This window comes from Raphanus sativus, chromosome 2, assembly GCF_000801105.2.
Source record: "Raphanus sativus cultivar WK10039 chromosome 2, ASM80110v3, whole genome shotgun sequence".
In the NCBI taxonomy this organism is placed as follows: domain Eukaryota; kingdom Viridiplantae; phylum Streptophyta; class Magnoliopsida; order Brassicales; family Brassicaceae; genus Raphanus; species Raphanus sativus.
The window spans coordinates 20620829-20642040 of NC_079512.1; the positions used below are offsets into that span (position 1 = coordinate 20620829).

At 38.8% G+C, this 21212-nt stretch overlaps 3 protein-coding genes and 1 long non-coding RNA gene across 4 annotated transcripts; all 4 read right to left on the reverse strand.

Annotated features, from left to right (window-relative positions):
• Window positions 1-201: 201 nt before the first annotated feature.
• On the reverse strand, window positions 202-3508 carry LOC108837105 (P-loop NTPase domain-containing protein LPA1 homolog 1-like). The gene is given in 6 exon segments (XM_018610177.2): window positions 202-567; window positions 642-755; window positions 997-1923; window positions 2013-2094; window positions 2182-2456; window positions 2982-3508. Coding segments are annotated over 6 exon segments (1911 nt in total). The 5' UTR covers window positions 3129-3508.
• A 1171-nt stretch (window positions 3509-4679) lies between these two features.
• Window positions 4680-6249, reverse strand: LOC130507870 (uncharacterized). The gene is made up of 5 exons (XR_008942481.1): window positions 6060-6249; window positions 5816-5951; window positions 5433-5553; window positions 5265-5319; window positions 4680-5004 (listed from the first exon to the last, which is right to left on the reverse strand). It is a non-coding gene; the product is annotated as an uncharacterized LOC130507870 (long non-coding RNA).
• A 4937-nt stretch (window positions 6250-11186) lies between these two features.
• On the reverse strand, window positions 11187-13387 carry LOC108843076 (uncharacterized). Its single transcript, XM_018616167.2, has 4 exons — window positions 13084-13387; window positions 12820-12954; window positions 12400-12471; window positions 11187-12026 (listed from the first exon to the last, which is right to left on the reverse strand). Exons 1-4 carry the CDS (start codon window positions 13243-13245, stop codon window positions 11355-11357), a joined length of 1041 nt encoding a protein of 346 aa, XP_018471669.1. The 5' UTR covers window positions 13246-13387; the 3' UTR covers window positions 11187-11354.
• Window positions 13388-16201: 2814 nt separating this feature from the next.
• Window positions 16202-18661, reverse strand: LOC108839957 (ATPase GET3C). Its single transcript, XM_018612746.2, is given in 12 exon segments — window positions 16202-16471; window positions 16547-16681; window positions 16759-16857; window positions 16928-17008; window positions 17092-17157; window positions 17242-17310; window positions 17395-17469; window positions 17553-17657; window positions 17734-17796; window positions 17890-18075; window positions 18078-18103; window positions 18377-18661. Coding segments are annotated over 12 exon segments (1176 nt in total). The 5' UTR covers window positions 18510-18661; the 3' UTR covers window positions 16202-16333.
• Between the last annotated feature and the right edge of the window lie 2551 nt (window positions 18662-21212).

The following is a 21212-nucleotide window of genomic DNA, read 5'->3' on the forward strand; positions in this document are numbered from 1 at the left end:
ATTGATAACATCATAACACATTCAAACACAATGTGTAATAAAAATAATAACAATCTGAGATCAAAGTTAGAATCTAAACTCTTAAGTGATAAGAATAATAAAAACGTATTAGACACCCCAAAGTTTGAGACACGTTAAAACTATACACACACAAAACTTAAATAAAGGATTACACAAACTAAGGAATTTACTAGCAAAGGATCATGGGGCACCCAAGAGAATCGGATCCCCCAAACCCAACCCGTGTTTTCCGAGTGCCGAGATGCTTAGAGAACGCTTCTTCATCTTCTCTTTACCCGACCAGAGTCTTCTGTTTCCATTCTCACACGTGAGCAGCGATGCGCATAGCTCAAGCGGCTCAACCAGCTTCTTGTTCGCCGCCGCGGTCCGAAGGAAAAGGTCTAAGTTCTGCACATACTTATCATCTTTTCTCGCCGGCTTCTCAGACATTACCGCCACCGTATCTCGTGCCTCTTCCTCGTTATCAGTCCAGTAACTTTTGTCTTCCATTGCAAGATCATCGTACTCCTCATCTGACTTTGTAGATTGCTCATCAACTGATCCAACCTGTAAAATATCAACCCAACATCTTTTTAACATATGAAACAAAGCCAACAGGATCATATGAAAATACTATTTACCTCTTCATGGTCTTGCTTGTTATCATCCTCATCGCTAAAATCTGTATCTTGCTCATCAGGAGGATCGTCCTCACCTTCTTCATCGCTCCCATGCACGGACTGCTCCTCCTTTAGCTGAATGAAGAAGATATAATAAGATACAAAATATAGTAGAAACTATATGAATTAATAAATAAACACTATAAATTAATATACATTTTTATCAAAATATGACGCAAAATCAATAAAATAATATAATAAGAACAATGTTTTAGATCCTGGGTAATTATATAATACAACTAAAGTCATAAATTAATAATTTGTTTTTATTAAGTGTAAATATTTATAGTTCTCACAACTTAAGTTATAGAGTTACCTCTTTGGAGGTTCCTTCAGACATCCTAGGAGAACTGCAGCAAGAAGAGTAATGCCTACTGCAATTTTCACCAAAGTCAGCTCTAGAGTCATCTACACTCCCAGCACGGCTCGTAGCTCCATCACTAGGCCAAGCACTGATCCCAAACAGACCAAACTGAAGATTAACCGGTTCAGCTCTCTGTAGATATCCATAAACCGGATGCACCATTCCATTTTCCTCCACTGTCTCATCATCAACCTTACCATTACCACCAAGAGGTCATGTTCTTGAGAAAGTGCCATCAGTGTTGAGAAGAGCCATCAGATGCCTGGAAGAGCCTTTCCTCTGGATCAGCTGAAACATTCCTTTGGAACTCAACGAGTCAGCTGTACACTGGTTCCTGTACTCGTCGTCGATCACAGAGACGGTATTAGTCGTAGCATCATAGAGCTGCTCTCCTGCTTCTCTCCTACGCAGGCAGGAGAAGACCGTGGCGTGGATCGCAGCCACACTCTTGTCGACGTTGGTGTTGTTTATCTTGGGAACGAGATGTTTGTCGGCTCGTTTACAGAGGTAGTCCTGTATCGTCCTGATGTTGCGTATGTATTTGACGTACTTGTTTTTCTCGGGGTCAAGTGTCATGTACTTGGCTCTGACCGCGAACCGTTCCAAGTGTTTCTCCTCGTTTGAGATGTAAACCATGAAAGGAACAATCGATGGATGCTTCTTCATCAGTCCCATCACAAAGTTAAGACTTAGATGGACACCTTCAACAACCACAGACTCTTTCCTCTCTTCCCATGATGTAATGAGCCTATCGAGATTATCAATCACCATCTCGCTTTGAGCCTTGAATCCTTCTACAGCCATGTGCTTGTGACTTAACAAAGCAGCTGCAACAGTGGTAGTGTCATCCTCGACCGTTGTAACCCCCAGCCTGCTGCCCTGTAAACACCCAAAAATGCAGCACTGTCCTAAAGCAAAAGATCAAATCTTCTTATGTCCTTATCTATAAAGCTCATGATGAAGAATACCAGAAGTGCGGAGAGTGTAGATTTGCCACAGCCACTAGTGCCGCATAGTAGAACAGTCACAGATTCTTTCCTTTCTCGAATCCTGCAGGAAATAATGGTAAGAACTTCCCTATTTTTGATGATCTTTCTTCACCACATGTTACTGAATAAAAGGTAAAGAAGATTTTACTTGCAAGCTAGAATCAAGTCTGCTCTTTGGTCATGACCCACATACTTGTATTCAGCAAGAGCGTCACATACAACGTTAACGAATATTTCTCGAGGAACAACAACGGTTGTGCGCCTTTTATGCATCTCAAAGGGCTTACTTCTACTCTTGTCAACATCATCGGTAGTAGCCGAAGGAGCATCACTTGTCTTGTTAAATACAGATTCTTTCGCATGCGAGGGTGAAAGTATTAGTGAGCCCTCACTTCTTATTAGCTCGAAAACCCTGCGGCTAATCTGCCCACAACAACAAAAAAAGCAAAACTTGATGATCTATCTATCAAGTGTTAAGTTACAAACAACATAAATCTTGAAACTTTATTATCTTATTTTTAGACACAAGTGTGCCTTTACAAGGTATCATAGACGGTGACTTTGAGCATACACACAAAGATGGGTGCAAAGATACTCGAATAAAATGTGAAAGACACGGGCAACAACATAATACTACTCAGGCTCAGGATAAATGATCTATCTCCGAGGTAAAATAATATTTAGTAACAACATCAGTGAAAGAAAGAATAGACATATAGTAATGCCAAATAACGAAATTAAGACAAAAACATTCTTTGATCTTTGTCTGAATCTTGACACTATCACTTTTCAAGAACGCAATTCGTATTCCATCCAATTTTCTTAAGGGAAGTAAATCTCAGACCATTAAACGACAAAAACGGAATCAGAGTTTGAAGAAAGCGATGTTTGCTGGTAAAAAAAAAAAAAAAAGAGAAAGAATCTTTTATTAAGAGAAAGAGAGAAGACCTTGAAGGCGTGACGGGCTTTGCAACCCATTAGCTGAAGAGTACTCTGCAAAACCGGACGCGTATACCTAAACCATTCTTTCCAATTCCCATCAACGTCATCGTCGTCCACTACCACTATGTACATCACCTTCGTCGTCTCCGCCATGTTGCTAAAAAAGACTAAACCGGACTCTACAACTGATGATCAACCGATAACATGCAGGAATGCGAAACCTAGCTTTTAGTTAAGGGTTAAGAGGCGGATATTGTGATGAATGTATCGACGTTATAAGAAGAAGAGAAGGAAGAAAGATGTTGGGGCCATTTTGTGTCAGCTTCGTGACGCATCGTTTCAGTTGAGCCTCCACGAGTACCCTCCCTCTCTCTTTAAAGGGATCATCCACCTTCCTCTCTGTTTTTCATTACAGAACATATTTTAATTTGCTTGTTTGTTTGGTTCTTTTTTCTAACTCGGACCTCGTATCTATCTTTTCCTTACAAATGTTACTGTTAACTTTGTTTAATCAGATTGCACCCCGTAGCAGATCTTCAATCCGCGTCGGGTTAACTTCTTTTTTTTTTTAAATTATAGTCGGTTAATTATGGTTTAAGTTTAATTTTAGGTTAGATCCCAACTTCAGAATTCACATACCAAGTCAACATGTGTAGGGGTGAATCTTTTGATTTTATAATTTTATCATTTTTGGTTTCTCTTTGGTTAGAACATTTCTTTAAAAATTTTCTATAACCAAGTCTTCCGCCGACCTCGTTTGATCCGGCCTTTGTCAAACATTCAGGAGTAAAAGTAGTAGTATTCTTATAAGTTACTAGGGTTGGCCCGCCCTACGGGCGGGATGAAAATTTAAAATAATTTAAACAGTTAACGTAAATATTTAATATAAATTTTCACATAAGAATATACATGTTAATTATTTTTTTTACAATTATTGTAATTGAATAATAAATAAACCATGCTTTATTGAAGATTAGTTATTATTTTTTAAAATTTATTATTACTTATCAGCTTGATTTTTTTTTGTTGTTAAAAATTTTCAGTCTAAATGACACGAACAAATGATTTGGCCTTACATTTGAACTAAAATATGTTTTAAGTTTACTCAATAAATGATTAAAGAAAAAGACATTTCATGTTTAATCCGTAAATAAATTTTTAACTTAAAAATATATATAGTGGTAGCCTATTAATGTACTTGCAATAACCATAAAAAAAATTTTAACCATAACAAAATTATTTACCTCATAACTTGAACTAATAGATTTTAAAATATATTTTTTGGAAAATAATAAGCTAGCAATAAGTTAGGGCTAGATAAGCAAAATAATACTCCATATGTTTCTATTATTAGTACTTCTAATATTTTTTATTTGTTTCACAATATAAGTTGTTTTTAAAATCTAATGCCAAAAATAATCAGATAAAACAATAGTTTTAAAAAGTTATAAGGTAATATAGAGGTGTGATTTGTTATATTTTTAAAAAAGCTAGAAGTTAAAATAGAAGTGTGATTGGTTTTTGATTATTTTCTCTCATTAATCAAATGCTGAAGGTATAAGTGCATTTCTTTTAAATATTTGTGCTTTTGGGCAATACTACTTATAAATTATAATTAATAACAAAGAGAGTTGTTACTTTTTGGACTATGAAGAAAATGGTCGTTGTTAAACCTGTTCATTATAATCCTAAAACGGAATGCAATAAGGAAAAATAAACTCATATTACGAAAACTGCCTGGAACAAACGTATAGAGTGCTCATAATATTGGAGAAAGTCAAAACATAGAAAGAAAAAGAGGTTTTCAGTCTAAAAAAAATACGTGAAAGGCAATAAAGATGCAAAAGCATTATTAAGATGTATAGATGAAACTTCATGTCAAGCAACACGCGCCTTTTTAACCATCTTCAAATCTGAGTTGGCCGCCTGCTTCTGCGTATTACCACTGCCCCCTGCAGATTCAGACATAACATGAACTGGCTTGACAGCTGGCTTGTTGTCATCACCATCATCATCATCACCCTGGTCCCTGATACATTGAGTTCGTTATTAAACATGTCTATGTAAATACCGAAACATCATAATACAGATTATACTTGCATTGCTAATATAAACACCACTCGCCTCTTTACTAAAAACAAAGAGAAGATTCCATTCACAAAAAATGGACAAATTGCTAATTGTCCTTCTTTTTTACGACTGAAAACATTTAAAAAGAACACAAAGAATTGTACGGACACTAAACTGAAGAAACCAGAAAAGAAAAGAAACCGAAGCAAGGAATCACACCTTTGATCATGTTTCCTCAGCGTCAGGGGGGTCATAAGAGCCTGTGTTATGTCCTCTGCTAGTCACAATCCGGAAAAGAGTCAGCAACCAAAAATGAAAATGTTAAGCAACAAACCAAAGCTATAACATTATTTGTGTTATAGAGGGAAAGAGAGAAGGGAACACTACATTATTTGCTTCTGAACAGTTTTTGGTCTTTTCTTGTTTTCCAGGAGGTGTTTTTTCCCAACGGAAGCTGTTAAATCTTTTTCGACTTCTTCTCTCAACAAAGAAACATAGTCTGAAGATCCTATAAAAGGAAAAAGAAATCTTTTTCTACTTCTTCCCTCAACAAATGGTTCTTCTCATAAAAAGGAAAGAGCTTTGATCCACATAACTCATAAAAGCCTCAAAAACCATACTATATCATGTCTTTTGGTGATATTGATCACTTCAGTTCTAGGCCTAACATTAAAGTCGGATCTTTTACAGAAACAAAACCTTGAAGGAAAGTTTTTTTTTTGTACAATAAATAAGATTGTGATGAGGATGATAAAGTTATATAAACTCACCAATCGCCCGGTCTCTTCTTCGACACAACAAAGCTGAGCTTAAATCCTTTTGCAAACCTCCCACTTGTTCTTCTCGATCTCCTCTTATTTGGCCATGAAAGTCGACAAAGATGGTTTGAAGAGGAGCTAAGCTAACCTATTTATACCATGAAAGCACCGCTTCTAAGAAGATTGAAACACATTAAGTGCAGATCGTGGCCGAAGGAATTAATAACATATTTAATGCCATGGATCTGGAAGCTACCTCATTTCGATTGATCGAAAGAAGGCGAAAGGACCTGATCAAAACCAACGAATGGAATCGTCACACCGACTGCACCTCAGTCTCTCTAATGGCGAATTGCGACGATTGTGGTGGAACCAAAAGTTACGCCTCTAGTTGCAGACACAGACGAATACAGTGGAACCCAATCAACGAAACGCTACGGATCAGTAACATCATTGTTTCACGCGAAATGGGTTTGATTTCATAGAATACAATACGAAGCCCAAACATGACATCGTAACCAAAAACGAAACACACCGTTTAAATAAAGCGGACAGATGTCATGCTCTCCTTGCCTTATTTAGTGACGTGGCAGTCTCACAGGAGAGAGTGACTCTTCTTTATAATAATAGATACTACTGTAGTTGGTTGTTCCAAGAAAAGATATATATATATACCACTGTAGTTGTTTTACTAAAGGTTTTAAAATCTATGTTCGATGTTTTCCTGTAAAAGAAAAGCTCAAATCAAAAAATAAAAGAGAAAGTAAATGAACAGTTCAAACTTTGGAGAGAGAAGAGAGAGAAGAGAGAGAAAGTAAATCTGGCTCTAGCAGTCGGCCGCCGCGTGAGCGTGTGTGATGTCGCCGGATCCCGCCCTCCTCTTTAAAGTTTTTGTAGTTTGAATTCTGTTTCCGGGAGACGGGAGTTCTCACAGTTTCGTCACCGCCGGTTTTTATCTCCGGGACGTGGAAGCTTCTTCAGTTCCGGCGTCGTCGGTTCTAGTTTTTGGGAAGTGAAAGCTACCACAGTTTTGCGTCGCCGGCTTCGGATTTCCTAGGTCTTTAGTGATGTGCCCTGAATCAGCAGCAGAAACAAATCAAGAAAATCTGGCTTTTGGGCTTAAGTTTTAAACGAGATGGACTTGACGATTTATGAAAATATGTTTATGAACATGCTTCAGCCCAAAGAAAGAAAGGCCCAACAAGAAACGAGAAGGTATGGTCCAATAATATATCAATCTGACGGTAATTCAGAGACCGTCGACCATGCGGAAGCACGAGACCAGAGACGAAGAGTTCTGCGACCACAATCATTCAATTTTGGTCAAGTCAAGACATTTATGATTTTTGGTCAATTCAAAGTCTTTGGTCAAGTCTTCCTTGTTTTTATAAGTTGATAATTTTTATGTTTGACTAGTATTTTGGAATCAGACCTTTTGTATGTCTTGCCTATTATATAAAGGCCATTTGATTAATGAAATAAAATAAGCTTTGAGAGATTATTTTTGGAACCTTGAGAGGGTATCTCACTTTTCTTGTTCTTGGTGTGGTTAGCTCCAAGTAACACTCTCTTTCTCGTTGGACCGGTGCGTCACATCCGGCAACAGATCGAGTTTGCTTCCTTGTCGGACCTGTGAGTCATATCAGGCGACAATCAAGCACCTCTGGTAGTATCATCGGGCCTTCCGCAACCCTTTGTGTCACCGTTCAATCCATTAGTTCTCTTCGGAGTTCACCTCTGGTAGTATCATTGGGCCTTCCGCAACCCTTTGTGTCACCGTTCAAACTATTAGTTCTCCCTTTTGGCGAGTTCATATCCCCTAAGTCCGTTTGAGTGATCCTGTCCAATCTCAGGTTCTATCAAGTGGTATCAGAGCCACTCAACCGGTACTTGTCTGTTCATTTTTCTCATCTTTCCATCTTCTTCATCCATCTTCTACCTTTCATTTTCTTTTCTAAAAGAAAAAAAAAAAGGTTCTACAAAAAGCCAAGAGATCATTCTATCTGAAGCTAAAGAAAGACATATTTGAGGGCAAATCTTTTTAAAGAAGGAGGGAATGATGTGCCCTGAATCAGCAGCAGAAACAAATCAAGAAAATCTGGCTTTTGGGCTTAAGTTTTAAACGAGATGGGCTTGACGATTTATGAAAATATGTTTATGAACATGTTTCAGCCCAAAGAAAGAAAGGCCCAACAAGAAACGAGAAGGTATGGTCCAATAATATATCAATCTGACGGTAATTCAGAGACCGTCGACCATGCGGAAGCACGAGACCAGAGCCGAAGAGTTCTGCGACCACAATCATTCAATTTTGGTCAAGTCAAGACATTTATGATTTTTGGTCAATTCAAAGTCTTTGGTCAAGTCTTCCTTGTTTTTATAAGTTGATAATTTTTATGTTTGACTAGTATTTTGGAATCAGACCTTTTGTATGTCTTGCCTATTATATAAAGGCCATTTGATTAATGAAATAAAATAAGCTTTGAGAGATTATTTTTGGAACCTTGAGAGGGTATCTCACTTTTCTTGTTCTTGGTGTGGTTAGCTCCAAGTAACACTCTCTTTCTCGTTGGACCGGTGCGTCACATCCGGCAACAGATCGAGTTTGCTTCCTTGTCGGACCTGTGAGTCATATCAGGCGACAATCAAGCACCTCTGGTAGTATCATCGGGCCTTCCGCAACCCTTTGTGTCACCGTTCAATCCATCAGTTCTCTTCGGAGTTCACCTCTGGTAGTATCATTGGGCCTTCCGCAACCCTTTGTGTCACCGTTCAAACTATTAGTTCTCCCTTTTGGCGAGTTCATATCCCCTAAGTCCGTTTGAGTGATCCTGTCCAATCTCAGGACGTATCATTTAGGGTTTAGCTTTTTTCCTTCTTTGTTCTGTTCTAGCCGTTTCCTTTTATTTTCTTTGTTTGAATCTTCGTCGGAGGTCGGTGAAGACCTATGACGGAAATGATGTTGATGCATGTGAAGCTTCCTCTTGGGTTTTCGCGGAGTTTACTGGCGAATGAAATTTCGCCATGGCAATTGATGCTCTCCGATTTCGAGCACCCATGAGATTCAAGGCGTTCACGGTGGAGTGATGTGGAGGTGTCGAATCCGGCGAGGCCTGGTGATTCGGTGTTTGGACCTCCGGTTGGATGAATAGCGGTGGTGCCGTGACGGCCAGTGTCCCTCGACGGCGAGGTTAGTAACACGTGTCTGCTCCTCTTCCTAGTCCGATTTGCAAGGCGGCCACGTCTAGAAGCTAGAGTTTCCTAGAATTTGGGTTTTAGGCTCAGTTGAGTAGTGTTCGTTGGCCCGGTTTGTAATGGGCTTTATAATTTGTTTGGGTTTCGGCCTGTTATTTTTTATTAAAAATATTGATGGAAGAAAAAGCTCAAATCAAGATTTTTGTGTTCCAACTTACAAAGGTGAATAATCTGTTTGAGAAAATTAATATTGTTTATTTTGTTTGAAATGAACGGATCATATATATGACCCAATTTCTACAAAACCTCTTTTTGGCAAAATATTTTTCCTCATTCTAAGATCCAAAAATAATGTAACACTACCTAACCATAGGTCCATAGTAATAAGATGACACACGAAAATATATGAGTAAATAAATAAAAAGTTGATAAGTTTAACATGCTCTAACTAGAAAATCTTTTTCTGTTTTTATTATAACTTTAACAAATTTGTAAATTATTTATTTTATAAACGAAACTGTGAAACTACACAAATATACTCTTCCTATAAATTAGATTTATACTTTCACCTATGTTTGCATTCAATTTATTGTCCAAAAACATTTGATTTCCAAAAACAAAACGAACTTAACTGAGTACTCAGTCACATGTTTCATTCATCTAGTCAAAAACTTACTTTTGGTGTCCATCACTCTCTCTCTCTAAACGCTCCGACCTCTTTCTAAGAAGAAAAAAATTGAAACTGCTTCCGGTGGCCGGTGTGCAATTCGCCACCGGTCGCCACCCTTTTTTGTTTCTTAATCTTGTATCATATTATATCTACTTTTCTTGATCTTGTTCGCATAGGCGATTATCTTTTTCCGTTTGCGGATTCTCTTATTCGCATAGGCGATTTTTGTTTTGTAGTTTCATCCAATCGGAGTGCTTATCATTCCTATCTTTTCCGCTAAGGATGAAAATAAATAATGATCCGTGAAAATTTCCCCTTTCGCAGTTCTTCATTCAATTCCATCAGTTATTTGATTAGAAGCTTGATTCTTAGTTTCAACTGAACATCCTTCCATAAGAATCAGTCTTTACCATTTTAATATAGCCATGAATTGGTGCTTCTAGGTAAAGCTTCTTGGTCGAGGGATGATTGAGTTTTATTGGGTTTCTTAGGTCTTTTTGAAGAAGATTTAGTAAAGTTGGCGTTTTGATAACGGTCCAACAAAAGATCTATCTTCATCCGACTGATGTTTCTCCTGTTTAAATCAACAAGGAATCAAGTTTTTTTTATCAAAAGATTGAGGTTTGAGCGAAAGGTTTGTTGGCGTTGGCATTTTAATCAAGTATAGACAGAGAGAATCCCCATCTAAATTTCCAGGAGATAATACGGTGGGGAAAGGAGCTCAAGTTGCGGTGCAGGGAGTTTTTCCGATGTTGAAGCTCCATAGCGGTGACTGTGACAACCATTTGTTACAGGTGAGACACGTGTTGGAGACGAAGCATAGAGATTGGGCACGTGGCTTCTAAAGCTTCTCGGAGTTTCTTTTTAAAAAGGGCTGTAACTTTATTAATTCTCTGTTGGGCTTTAAAGTTGTAAAACCCGATGCCAACTTGTAAACAATGCCTTTGAGCATAGTTAATGAAATTTAATGTCGACAAAAAAAAAAAGTCAAAAACTTAACTGTCTTAACTTTTAAAGTCTTACAGGGACAATCATTCCTCCCCGAAATGACGAAACTAACCTTATGTCCGCTATAAATCACGCGTTCAAACAACGAGTTGTATCACTATCAAAGGGTGTTTTTAGGGAAACCAACTGGAACTTATAATGGGCCTTCTTGATTGCATTTAAAAGTGATAAGACTAAGTTACAGACATGCACTTGTTTGTGTTTTCTTTTTTACTTAATTCACATCTTGCTTGTATATATATTAATATTATTAGTACATGAACATGGATGTCGTTTTCCATAGTATTTACTCCATATCCATCAAGATGGAAGCTTAGTCCAATCGTTTCGAAATCTTGAAAGACGAAATTAAAACCAGTTCAATTCTTTGGTACCAATCATATAACTTTTTGAAATTGTATAAATTAGCTTTTGTTTCAGTACGATCTTTACTTATTTATCTATCTATTCAGAAGTGTTAAAACTCTCTTTTATAATGTTAATAAAACTTTTATGTCTTTGATCATCATCTATCTGCTCATTTCATTTTCCTTTTGACATTTTTTTCTTTCTCTTTTTACAGTTGAACTGTCCATTTAATGAAAAATATATAAGAATCATAACATGAATCAATTACAAGAATAAGGGGAAAAGGAAACAGACACCCTACATAAGATATATTCCTCCTCCTCATCATCATCATCGCATCAGTTCCATGAACACAAAGCCATTCCACAAGCTATGCAACAGCATCGAAGGCAACAAGTTCCTTGACCTTGCGAATATCAAACCCAAAACCACTCCAAGGAACACCAGCGGCAACATCCTCTGCACATTGAAATGAGCCAAAGCAAACGCAACCGAGCTCACAAGAATCGCACACCAAACCGGCATGTACCTAGTCAGAGACGGCAGCAAGAACCCTCTGAACACTATCTCTTCCCAAACCGGTGCACAAACCGATACCACAACCGCATACAGGGCCATCGCGACAGGGTCTCTAGCCATTATCGACTGCTCCACACTAGAGAGCGAGACAGGACTTGAGGTTGGTGGGAGTGGCAAGAGGTTTAGGTTTAACTGGGAGAGACGGTTAACGAAAGGGAACATGAAACAGCCTATGATGACGTCTAGTTGCCAGTTTCCTTTGAGAGTAAAGCGGAACCAATCACTTGCAAGTGGACGGAACATTGAGAGGCAACGGTGGAGGATAGCAATCCCGGCTAGTCCTTCTGTTACATCGGTTATAAGACTGAACAAAGCTTGGCCTCTAAAAGTGAGAGAATCCTTGTGGAAACCTGATATATGAGCCATGAAGGGGATCATCCAAGATCCAATGAACCAGAAGGCGGCTACCCATAATAGCATTACCTGACCAAGTTTATGTTGGGGGGAATGAGAGTTAATCGCAAGTTTAACCAAGGAAATAATCTGGTTGAAACTGAACCAAAGGCATCTATATTACTAGTAGCTCAAACTAAAAGTTTCATTTCAACAAAGCTAAATCTAACTAATACAGGGTCAAGAGGCAAGATGTGTACTCTCCAGTTTCTAGTGATGTATATTAGCTTTCCACTTTCGATAACTACTTCGTAAGCACACTTAATATCTATTGTATCCCACTCATTATAATACAAATCTTGCAACACCAACAAGTAAAGGTTCTCTAGTAGGAATGTTCTTGTGTAAAAGTGTGAATCCAATATGACAACAAAAAGAAAGGCGGGTATAAAGATGTAGGTACCTGAACAATGGTCTCAGCAGTCCATGGTACCTTCCAACGAGTACCAATTCCCTTCAAAACTGCATCGGCAGCCTGAAAGCCAACGAAAAAAAATGCTTTTAATAATGATGTTTTGAAGACAAGATCGTGAAAGCCTTTCTTAGAGTCAATTTATTTGCACTATCTCATCAGTTTCAATAAAACCAAGGTTAAAAGAGTTTCATGGCACATTTCGAAATCATAAGAAACATCAGCTTCCTCTGATGATAAGTTGATAACACTAATAAACAAAAATCGAGCGGATGATGAATCGATGATAGATAATAGCATAGTCAAAACTGGTTCTTTTTGTTAGACTAAAACAGAGATAAAAAAAGTAGTTCTTCTTTTTATTCATGTGTACGGAGTATACAGTAAACGTGAAGGGAGCGACAGGGTTACCTTGTGAAGAGTTGTGTTCCAATTAGCTTTTTGATCAGTACATGGCTGAATATCTTGATCTGGCTTAATGAATTCCCCAGGCTCTGGATTCTCGGGAGCAGAATCCTCATTTCTGAAGCACTGAATCTTCCATTTCTGCACACCAAATTTTTAATACAACTGAGGCAAAAACTATGGATTCTTTATTTTTACTCTTGGATTACAAAATTTCATCATAATTCAAACGCAATTCATAGATAGAAAGAAGAAGAAGAAGAGGCGTACGTGCTTGGCGGACTTGGAAGGGGAGGCGGTAAGAGGAGAAACGTGGGTGAGAGCAGGGGAGACTAGGACGCGACGAGGAAGCCTAAACTTGGAACGCGAGATGGAGGAGAGAGCTGGGCGATGGCAGAATAGAGACGAAGACGAGCATGGTGAGGTCAACATGGGACCCTCCCCCCCTAAGCTTTATAAATCTCCCCCTGCGAGAAGTGAGAGAAGCTAAGAAAAGAATAATCTTCTTAAGGCTTTCATCACACACAGAGAGAGAGATTCTAATTAGGGTTTTTTTTTTTGGGGATTTCTTCGTGACAACAACCACAAGTGAACGAAACCAATTTTGCGTGTGGTTTCAACGCAGTCGCAAACGAACGAATAAGGGGTAATCGGGTAATTTTCACTAATACTCTCTATCAGTTAGAGTCTTTTGGCTCATTGTTAACAAAATGTTTTGTTGGAGAGTATTAGTCAAAATGCTTTTTTTTCTTTTTTTTTTTAAAACTTACTCAACAGAATGTTTCCATCTTTATTTAAAGACGTTTGGACCTTTTTTAAAGCAAATCTAATCTGCTTTCACTAGAGTTTGGATCTTCAGTGCGTGAAGTACTTACAGAATCTGTACGTGCGTATCTTCTAGTCTTGATCGGACTCTCCTAGAGATGTTCAAATCATACTTGTGGTGGTGCTGCTGATATTGTTAGCAGCGGTGAAGTTTTTCTGCTCAGCTGCTGGATCTTTTTTTTGTCCTTCAACTATCTATCTATCCACAAGCTTCCTTGCAGAAAAGTGTAAGTAACTAAGGCCTTGTTCGTTTGTACATCTAAAAGATGCATCCAGATGGTCCATCTAGATGCCTTATCCAGATGCTCCACCTAGGTGTTGTTCGTCTCTACATTTCGTTTATCCATCCAGATGAATCATCTGAATGCAACTATGTTTGTTTGCTTTTTTCAACTTACATTTACATCGAGATAAACTTGTTATTAAAATAATTAAAATAGACCTGTTTCTAAATTTTTGACGGGAAATTGTATTTTTCCAGTTTTGACGAGAAATTGTGTTTTTCGAGTTTTGACGGGAAATTGCATTTTCGGTTTGCCGGAAAATTACGTTTTTCGGCGAGAAATTGCGTTTTCTCGGTTTTGGTAGAAAAGTGTGTTTTCCAGTTTTGGTGAAAAATTGCGTTTTACCGGTCTTGGCGGGACATTGCGTTTTCCCGGCTTTGGCCATAAATTGCGTTTTTCCGGTTTTCACGAGAAATTTCATTTTTCAGTTTTGGCGGGAAATTACGTTTTTACGGTTTTGGCGGGAAATTGTTTATTTCCAGTTTTGACGAATAATTGTGTGTTTTCCAGTTTTGACGGGAAATTACGTTTTTAGTTTTGCCGGGAAATTGCGTTTTTGGCGAGAAATTGCGTTTTCTCGGTATTGGTGGGAAAGTGTATTTTCCGGTTTTGGTAAGAAATTGCGTTTTTCCGGTTTTGGCTGGATATTGCGTTTTCCCGATTTTGGCCAGAAAATGCGTTTTTCCGGTTTTCACGAGAAATTTCGTTTTTCGGTTTTGGCGGAAAATTACGTTTTTCCGGTTTTGACGGGAAATTGTGTGTTTTCCGGTTTTGACGGGAAATGGCATTTTCCAATTTTGGCGGAAAATTATGTTTTCCGGTTTTGGCGGGAAATTGTGGTTTCTCGGTTTTGGCGGGAAATTATATTTTCCAGTTTTGGCGGGAAATTGTGATTCCTCAGTTTTGGCTTGAAAGTGTGTGTTTTTTCGATTTTGCCGAGAAATTGTGTTTTCCGGTTTTGGCGGGAAATTGCATTTTTCTGATTTTGACGAACGATTTTGGTGGGAAATTATATTTTTCGGTTTTGGCGAAATTATCTTTTCCCGATTTTGACGAGAAATTGTGTTTTCCAATTTTGACGGGAAATTGCATTTTTGGATTTGGCGAAATTTTTTTTTGTTTTGACAAAAAAATTATCAAATTTTTGGTGAAGACTCACCTTCACCCAGATGCTCCGTGAAGACTCACCCTCATTTGGATGAGAATTTGAGATGAGTTTTCATAAATGCAGTTGAGTGATCCATCTGGATGTAGCATTTTAATGTACAAAACGAACATCAACTTGCATCTTCACCCAGATGGATCACCCAGGTGAACAAACGAACAGCACCTAACTAAGATCTGAGATTCATCTTTCTCTAATCTGCTGAAACTAATAATCTTTTGTTTGCTCCAGACATTTCTGCAGAACAGGTTCTAACTGCTGAAAAAGTGAGTAATCCTCTTTGTCCAAACAAACATTAAGTTATAGGATTGTATCTTTACTCTCATTCCTTTTTTTCTTTATGCAGCTACACTCTGTTCCGGATGTTTTGATGAGATCTAATACCTTTGGCAAAAGGTGGGACTAATTCACTACCAAGGATTGAAGAATACTTCTCGAGCCTCATGATCATATTGTCCCTGATGAGCCTGTGAATCCTCCCGATTACTAACTTACTTCCTAGCAAAAGACAGTTGCTCAGTGATCACTCAACACCATAGTCAAGTTACTCGTCTATCTCTCCATGTTCAACAGTCGCAGACAATTACATTGTCCTAATCTGTCTTGTCCACTGTGTGACTAGCATAGCTTATGCCCTGGCCATACTTTTCGAACCTGGTCCAGCTCAAGTGGTAAGTGCCCAATACTGAAGACAGAAGCAAAGACTCAAGACTACAACCCTTTGTTTCACATCTTTTATTTTTGCGCAGTGGCCAGTGTTGCTTCCAGTGGTTCTTGACTCTAATTTTTTTTTTATTTTTTAACTCTAATTTCCACCAGTACAAACAACAACAAAATTGTATATTCAATCTCAAAGGTGTGCTACACAAGATGGGCCCCTCGTGGTATCAAACGCTCAAAGGTTGATCTAAGTACTGCATCTTGCTTACTCTTCCATATAAAATATCTCAGATATAAAGGAGTCTGACTCATCACTCGCTGTGGATCACTGATGGAGAATGGGTAACAACATTAAGGCACTTCCCTCGTTGCCTCATCTTCCTGACACTAACCGGCATCCAAAAGAAGTAACTACAAGTTTGTGTAACCGTTTTATACACCAAGTAAGAATAAGAAAAATCTTTCAACAACTTCCATTACTTTCTTGGCTTAAAAGTTAATAACATTGGTGTAACTAACTTGTTTTCCTCTCATCATCTAGAAATTTCAAACTATTTAAAGAAATAAAAACCGAGAATTGATTTTCTTATTTCCAAATGAGATCACCCATGAACTTAAGTGCTGGAACCCCTCTTATCTCTGCATCTAGCAATGGGGATTGGATCATTTTCAACCCAGAAAGTTCTGTATCCTTCTCAATAAGTCCAAGCACACGCGTTTGTTCCTGAAAATATCAACAACCATATATATCACATTCAAAGTTATATATAAAATACTACCAAGCTGATACTAGAGTTACCTTTCGTCTCACTGAGCAAAATTTGCAGTCGGATTCAGAAGGAGGTAAAAGCTGATTAACAATAAGCCTGTGAACTGGCACATTCTCTTTTCTTAAAGATGCATGTAACCTCGAAGACTCGTTTATTGCCATCACCTACAAGTAAAGATAATAGCCAAGTGAGTATGTAAATTAATGATTCTTTGTGAACAAGTAAGAGAGAAGAGTGTTACCGTTGGGATGGTTACAATGACAAACTCAGTAGTGTCCACATCACGGAAAACATTTCGAACTTTCTCCATTCTCTCTTTCAGTTGATCCAACTCGTTGGACTGTTAAACAAAATTGGAACCTTTAGCATTCGAGAAAAGGTGAGCAAGAGAATAACCTATAAATACTTACAGGTCCTTGTTCTTGTATCTCCTTTTTTTTACCAAAGACTGACGTAAAGGCTGAAGCTGCTGCAGTGATCTTCTTCTTGAGCTGAAATAATCAAATCATTCATTTAGTTACAGAGGTAAAGCTAAAACATATCAATCTTTGCAGAAAGGAGCAAATGCTCAAACCTTTGTTATTTTGCTAATGGATGAATCATAGAAGTCAGGCAGAGAAAGAAGCCGCAGAGTATGTCCCTGCAAGAAAACTAAATTGAATCAACAGAAGACTCCACCAAGTGGAAGGAATGTACTCCAAACTTAGTATGTACATATACTAACCGTGGGAGCAGTATCGAAAACTATACGTGTGAACCTACTGTATTCTGGTGACTCCACAAACTGAAGAACCTGTAAAGAGATCTCAACATTATTTTAAGAAAGTTCATCTTTCAAGGGATTTTCCAAACTCAGTAGGTAAGGTAAGATACGTGCCTTGGAAATAGCAGCAATTTCGTCAATACCAGGTGATGCAGCATTGAGCATATCTTCAAGATTCAAGTCCCCTAACTACCAAAAAAAAAAATGGACAAACATATCTTCAAGATATTTACAGAATACACAACATCCTGGAAGATGTTGAGAATACAAACCTCGCCAGCAAACATTCCTAGCCCCATGCTGTCCATCATGTTTTTAACGCTTTTATCACCACCCGCCTGCCTTTTAATCTCTTCCTTCATTCTCTCAGGTGTTATCTGTTTCAATACGACAACAAAAAAACTCAGCAAATATATGCTACATATCAAGGGGGAAGCTTAGTTCGTTAATCACCTCGAGAGCTAGAAGTGGAGAGTCAACACCTTGAACAGGCTTTAACACTCCTCCTGACAAGTCCTGGATTCCATAAAAAAAACAAACGAAGAGATAAGCTCATAACTGAAAACACACACACTTGCACTTTCGAGAGCCAAGGTGAGTGAGAGAGACCTGAGAGAAAGAATCACTCAAGGAGTGAGCAGGATCAGTTGAGACCACGATGGTGGGATGACCGTGGCTAGCAAACTTAACCGCGAGAGAAGCAGCACAGCTTGTTTTCCCGACACCTCCTTTCCCTCCCAGAAGGTAATACTTTCGCTGATTCGCAGTGACCATCTCATCAAAACAAGAAGCTCCTCCTTCGCAAGAGTAGCCAATGACCTCTCTAAAAAGTAAAACACACAAGCGAGAAACCAAAATGTTAATGACACATACTTAACTAATCAGTAAAAGGAAAGTTCTCATCTTACAACTTTCACAGAGAATCTAAAAGCCATGGACACAAAGATAGAACATTTGTCTCACACTTAACAAGTAAGGACAGAGACAGTAATCAAAGTCTGAAGCTTTAACCCAAATCAGATCTGAAACCAGAGTTATTCTACTCAAAAACGTTTGCTTTAACATATGGGTGGATGAGAAATGATCAAAAGGGTACCTGGAAAGAGTGCTCCGGAGATTCTCCCACCGTGAATTTGAGCATCGAGGGAACTGAAACGCAGAGCTCCTCCTCCGAGCCGTTGGAGAGAAACAGAGCGTGAAACACGGTTCAGGAGAAGGGATGCCGCCATTTGAGATGAGAAAGATAGAAACTTTCCCGGTGAATAGCACACAGTTCCGGAGGACGCCGAGAGAGAGCTGAAAGAAAGGCGGAGCAGGCGACAGAGGAGGGGAGGGTTTTAGCGAGGTTTTTAGGAATTGATCCTTCTACTTTTCGGAAATTTTGGAAAATTTCAACCAGTTTTAATTTTTCTTTAACCCGCCGGTCGGACCAGATTTGATTACAAATCGAATTTGACAATTATTGGAAAATAAAACCAATTACTAGTAACTGGTGACCTCACATTAGTTGACATCTCGTGTTCAAGGTCATATCTGACATTATTTTATCTCAGGACATCTCGTGTTCAAGGTCATATCTGACATTGTCTTATCTCAGGACATTTTGTGAGTATACATCTTGAAGAATAAATTTTAGATAGCAAATTAATTTCATTTCTTATTTTCTTGACTATGAATCTTGATGGATCAATTTAAATTTTATTATTGTGATTTTTAATCAAATCTATGTTATGGATATATAGTCAACATTGTTGGACCAATAATAGCCATGGGCTTTTATTAATAATGTGAATAAAAATGGCATTTGGGCTTCAGATGCTGTAGGCCTAGTAAAATGTCATTTAAATGAGAATTGCCAATGTGGAAGAGTCCCACATCGGAAATGAAGAGAGGAATGGAGTTGTTTATATATGGTCCCTTGCTATGAGTGTGTAAACAACTCAGTAGAAGGGATGGCACTCCACGCGCGCGCCGCCGCCGCCGTCCGTCCGTCCGGCTCGGCGTGGGCGTGGGCGTGGGCTTGGGCTTGGGTCTTGGGTCTTGGGTCTTGGTGGAGGGTCTCCGGCCCATTAAGACTATTCTTTTTGGACCAAGTTAAGCTCAATGTTTTGCCATTCTATTTCATGAAAAACAGCATGACGTTCGTGAATAAACAACGCGTAGTTCGTTTGAAAACGACACGAAGTTTGTCTGTTCGAAATGGATTAGAACGAGTCAACAGAAGAGAAGTCTTGCGGAGAAAGTTGCTCAACTTCCCACTCCCGAGATTTCAGAGATATTTTTGCAAAACGTGTGCAACAGTTTCGAAAATCAAATCTCGTTCTCTTCTTTAAATACTCGCCTCCTCTTCATTCATTTTTTGACTACTTTTACTTTTCGCAAAACCAACAAAGAAACTCCCTTAGCGTAAGTCTATTTCCGAGAGTGTTTCGTAGATTATAGTTCGATAGGGCGTTCACGAGTGAAGCGTAAATCGTCTGCCATGGTTGTATCCTGGGACTCGATATTTCGCCAGTGCCCGTCTCACTACGGAGCGAATATTTAGAGTTAAGGAAAGAGATCATATCTCGCCTCCATGTTCATTTCGTTACTTTCCTTAACGTCGTTTTGTATATATATATCGTTTGTATCGATTCCGTTTTTCAAGCTTCTACAATCTTAACTCTAAATCGTTTTCTAAAGCTGTTTCGGGTCGATCTTACGGTTTATAAAACGGTCTATTAAAGGATCTGTAAACGGTTGTTAAACGGTGTTTGCGATTTGCTATATAGCACTTCCGCGAAACGTTTTTACATATCTAAATCGTGTTTGCGATTTGCTCTGTAGCACTTCCGCGAAGCGTATCTTGCGATTTTTAATACGTGTGATATGCGAATCGTTTCCACGAACGCTTTCTTAAGCGAGTTTGTGAAACATTCCAAAGTCTACACAAAAAGGTTTATGCGAACGCTTATAAGCGAGTTTGCAAAACAGTTTTCAGACTTATACCGAAATGATTTGGTTCAAACACCAAAAATGAAAATCGGATTTGGACTATTATTTTATTTAAAATAATATGTTAATATGTTATTGTTGAATGGAGTACTAATCCGTTTTCATGTTTTTCTTATTTAGAAAAAAGATGACGGATGTAAACAACACCCCCATTGACACTACCATCGCGCAAACTCCAATCAACGTTGCTGCAACTGATGTATCTGGTGTGACAACCGCTGGAAACATCCCTGCTTCCTCAACTGCTGCAGCAACAACAACCACTACCCTTCCTGCGGGAAACAGTGCTGATGAAACCACGCGTCGTAGCTTGTTCGGTGCTGGTCTTTATCAAACGAGTTCAGGTCTAGGAACCTCAAGTGGTCCGGTTGCAGTTCCAACTCCTCCGTCTGTGCCCAGCCTGTTCACTCAAGGACTGATGCCAGACCAGTTTGATGGCAAAAACTTCAAAACGTGGCAGAAGAAGATGATGTTCTTCCTAACAACGATGAAACTGGACAAGTTCATCCAGGAGGACAAGCCCCTTGTCCCTTACGGGATTGATGATGTGCACACTCTCGCAAGTGTTGACATTTGGGTGCATTCTGACTTCGTCTGCAAAGGCTACATTTTGGGTCGCCTCATTGACCCATTGTACCGTGTCTACTGTGACATTCCAACGGCGAAGGAGCTATGGAGATCACTTGACAAGAAGTACAGAGGTGAGGACGCTGGCTGCCAGAAGTATGTGGTTGCAAAATTTCATGACTTCAAAATGGTGGATTCAAAACCCATCATGGATCAGGTGGAAGCGTTCCAGCTCATTTGCCATGAAATCAAAGCTGAAGGGATGTCCATCTGTGAGACATTCACAACTCTCAGCTTCATTGAAAAGCTTCCTCCAAGCTATGCGGATTTCAAGAACTACCTGAAGCACAAGAAGAAGAAGATGGGCCTTG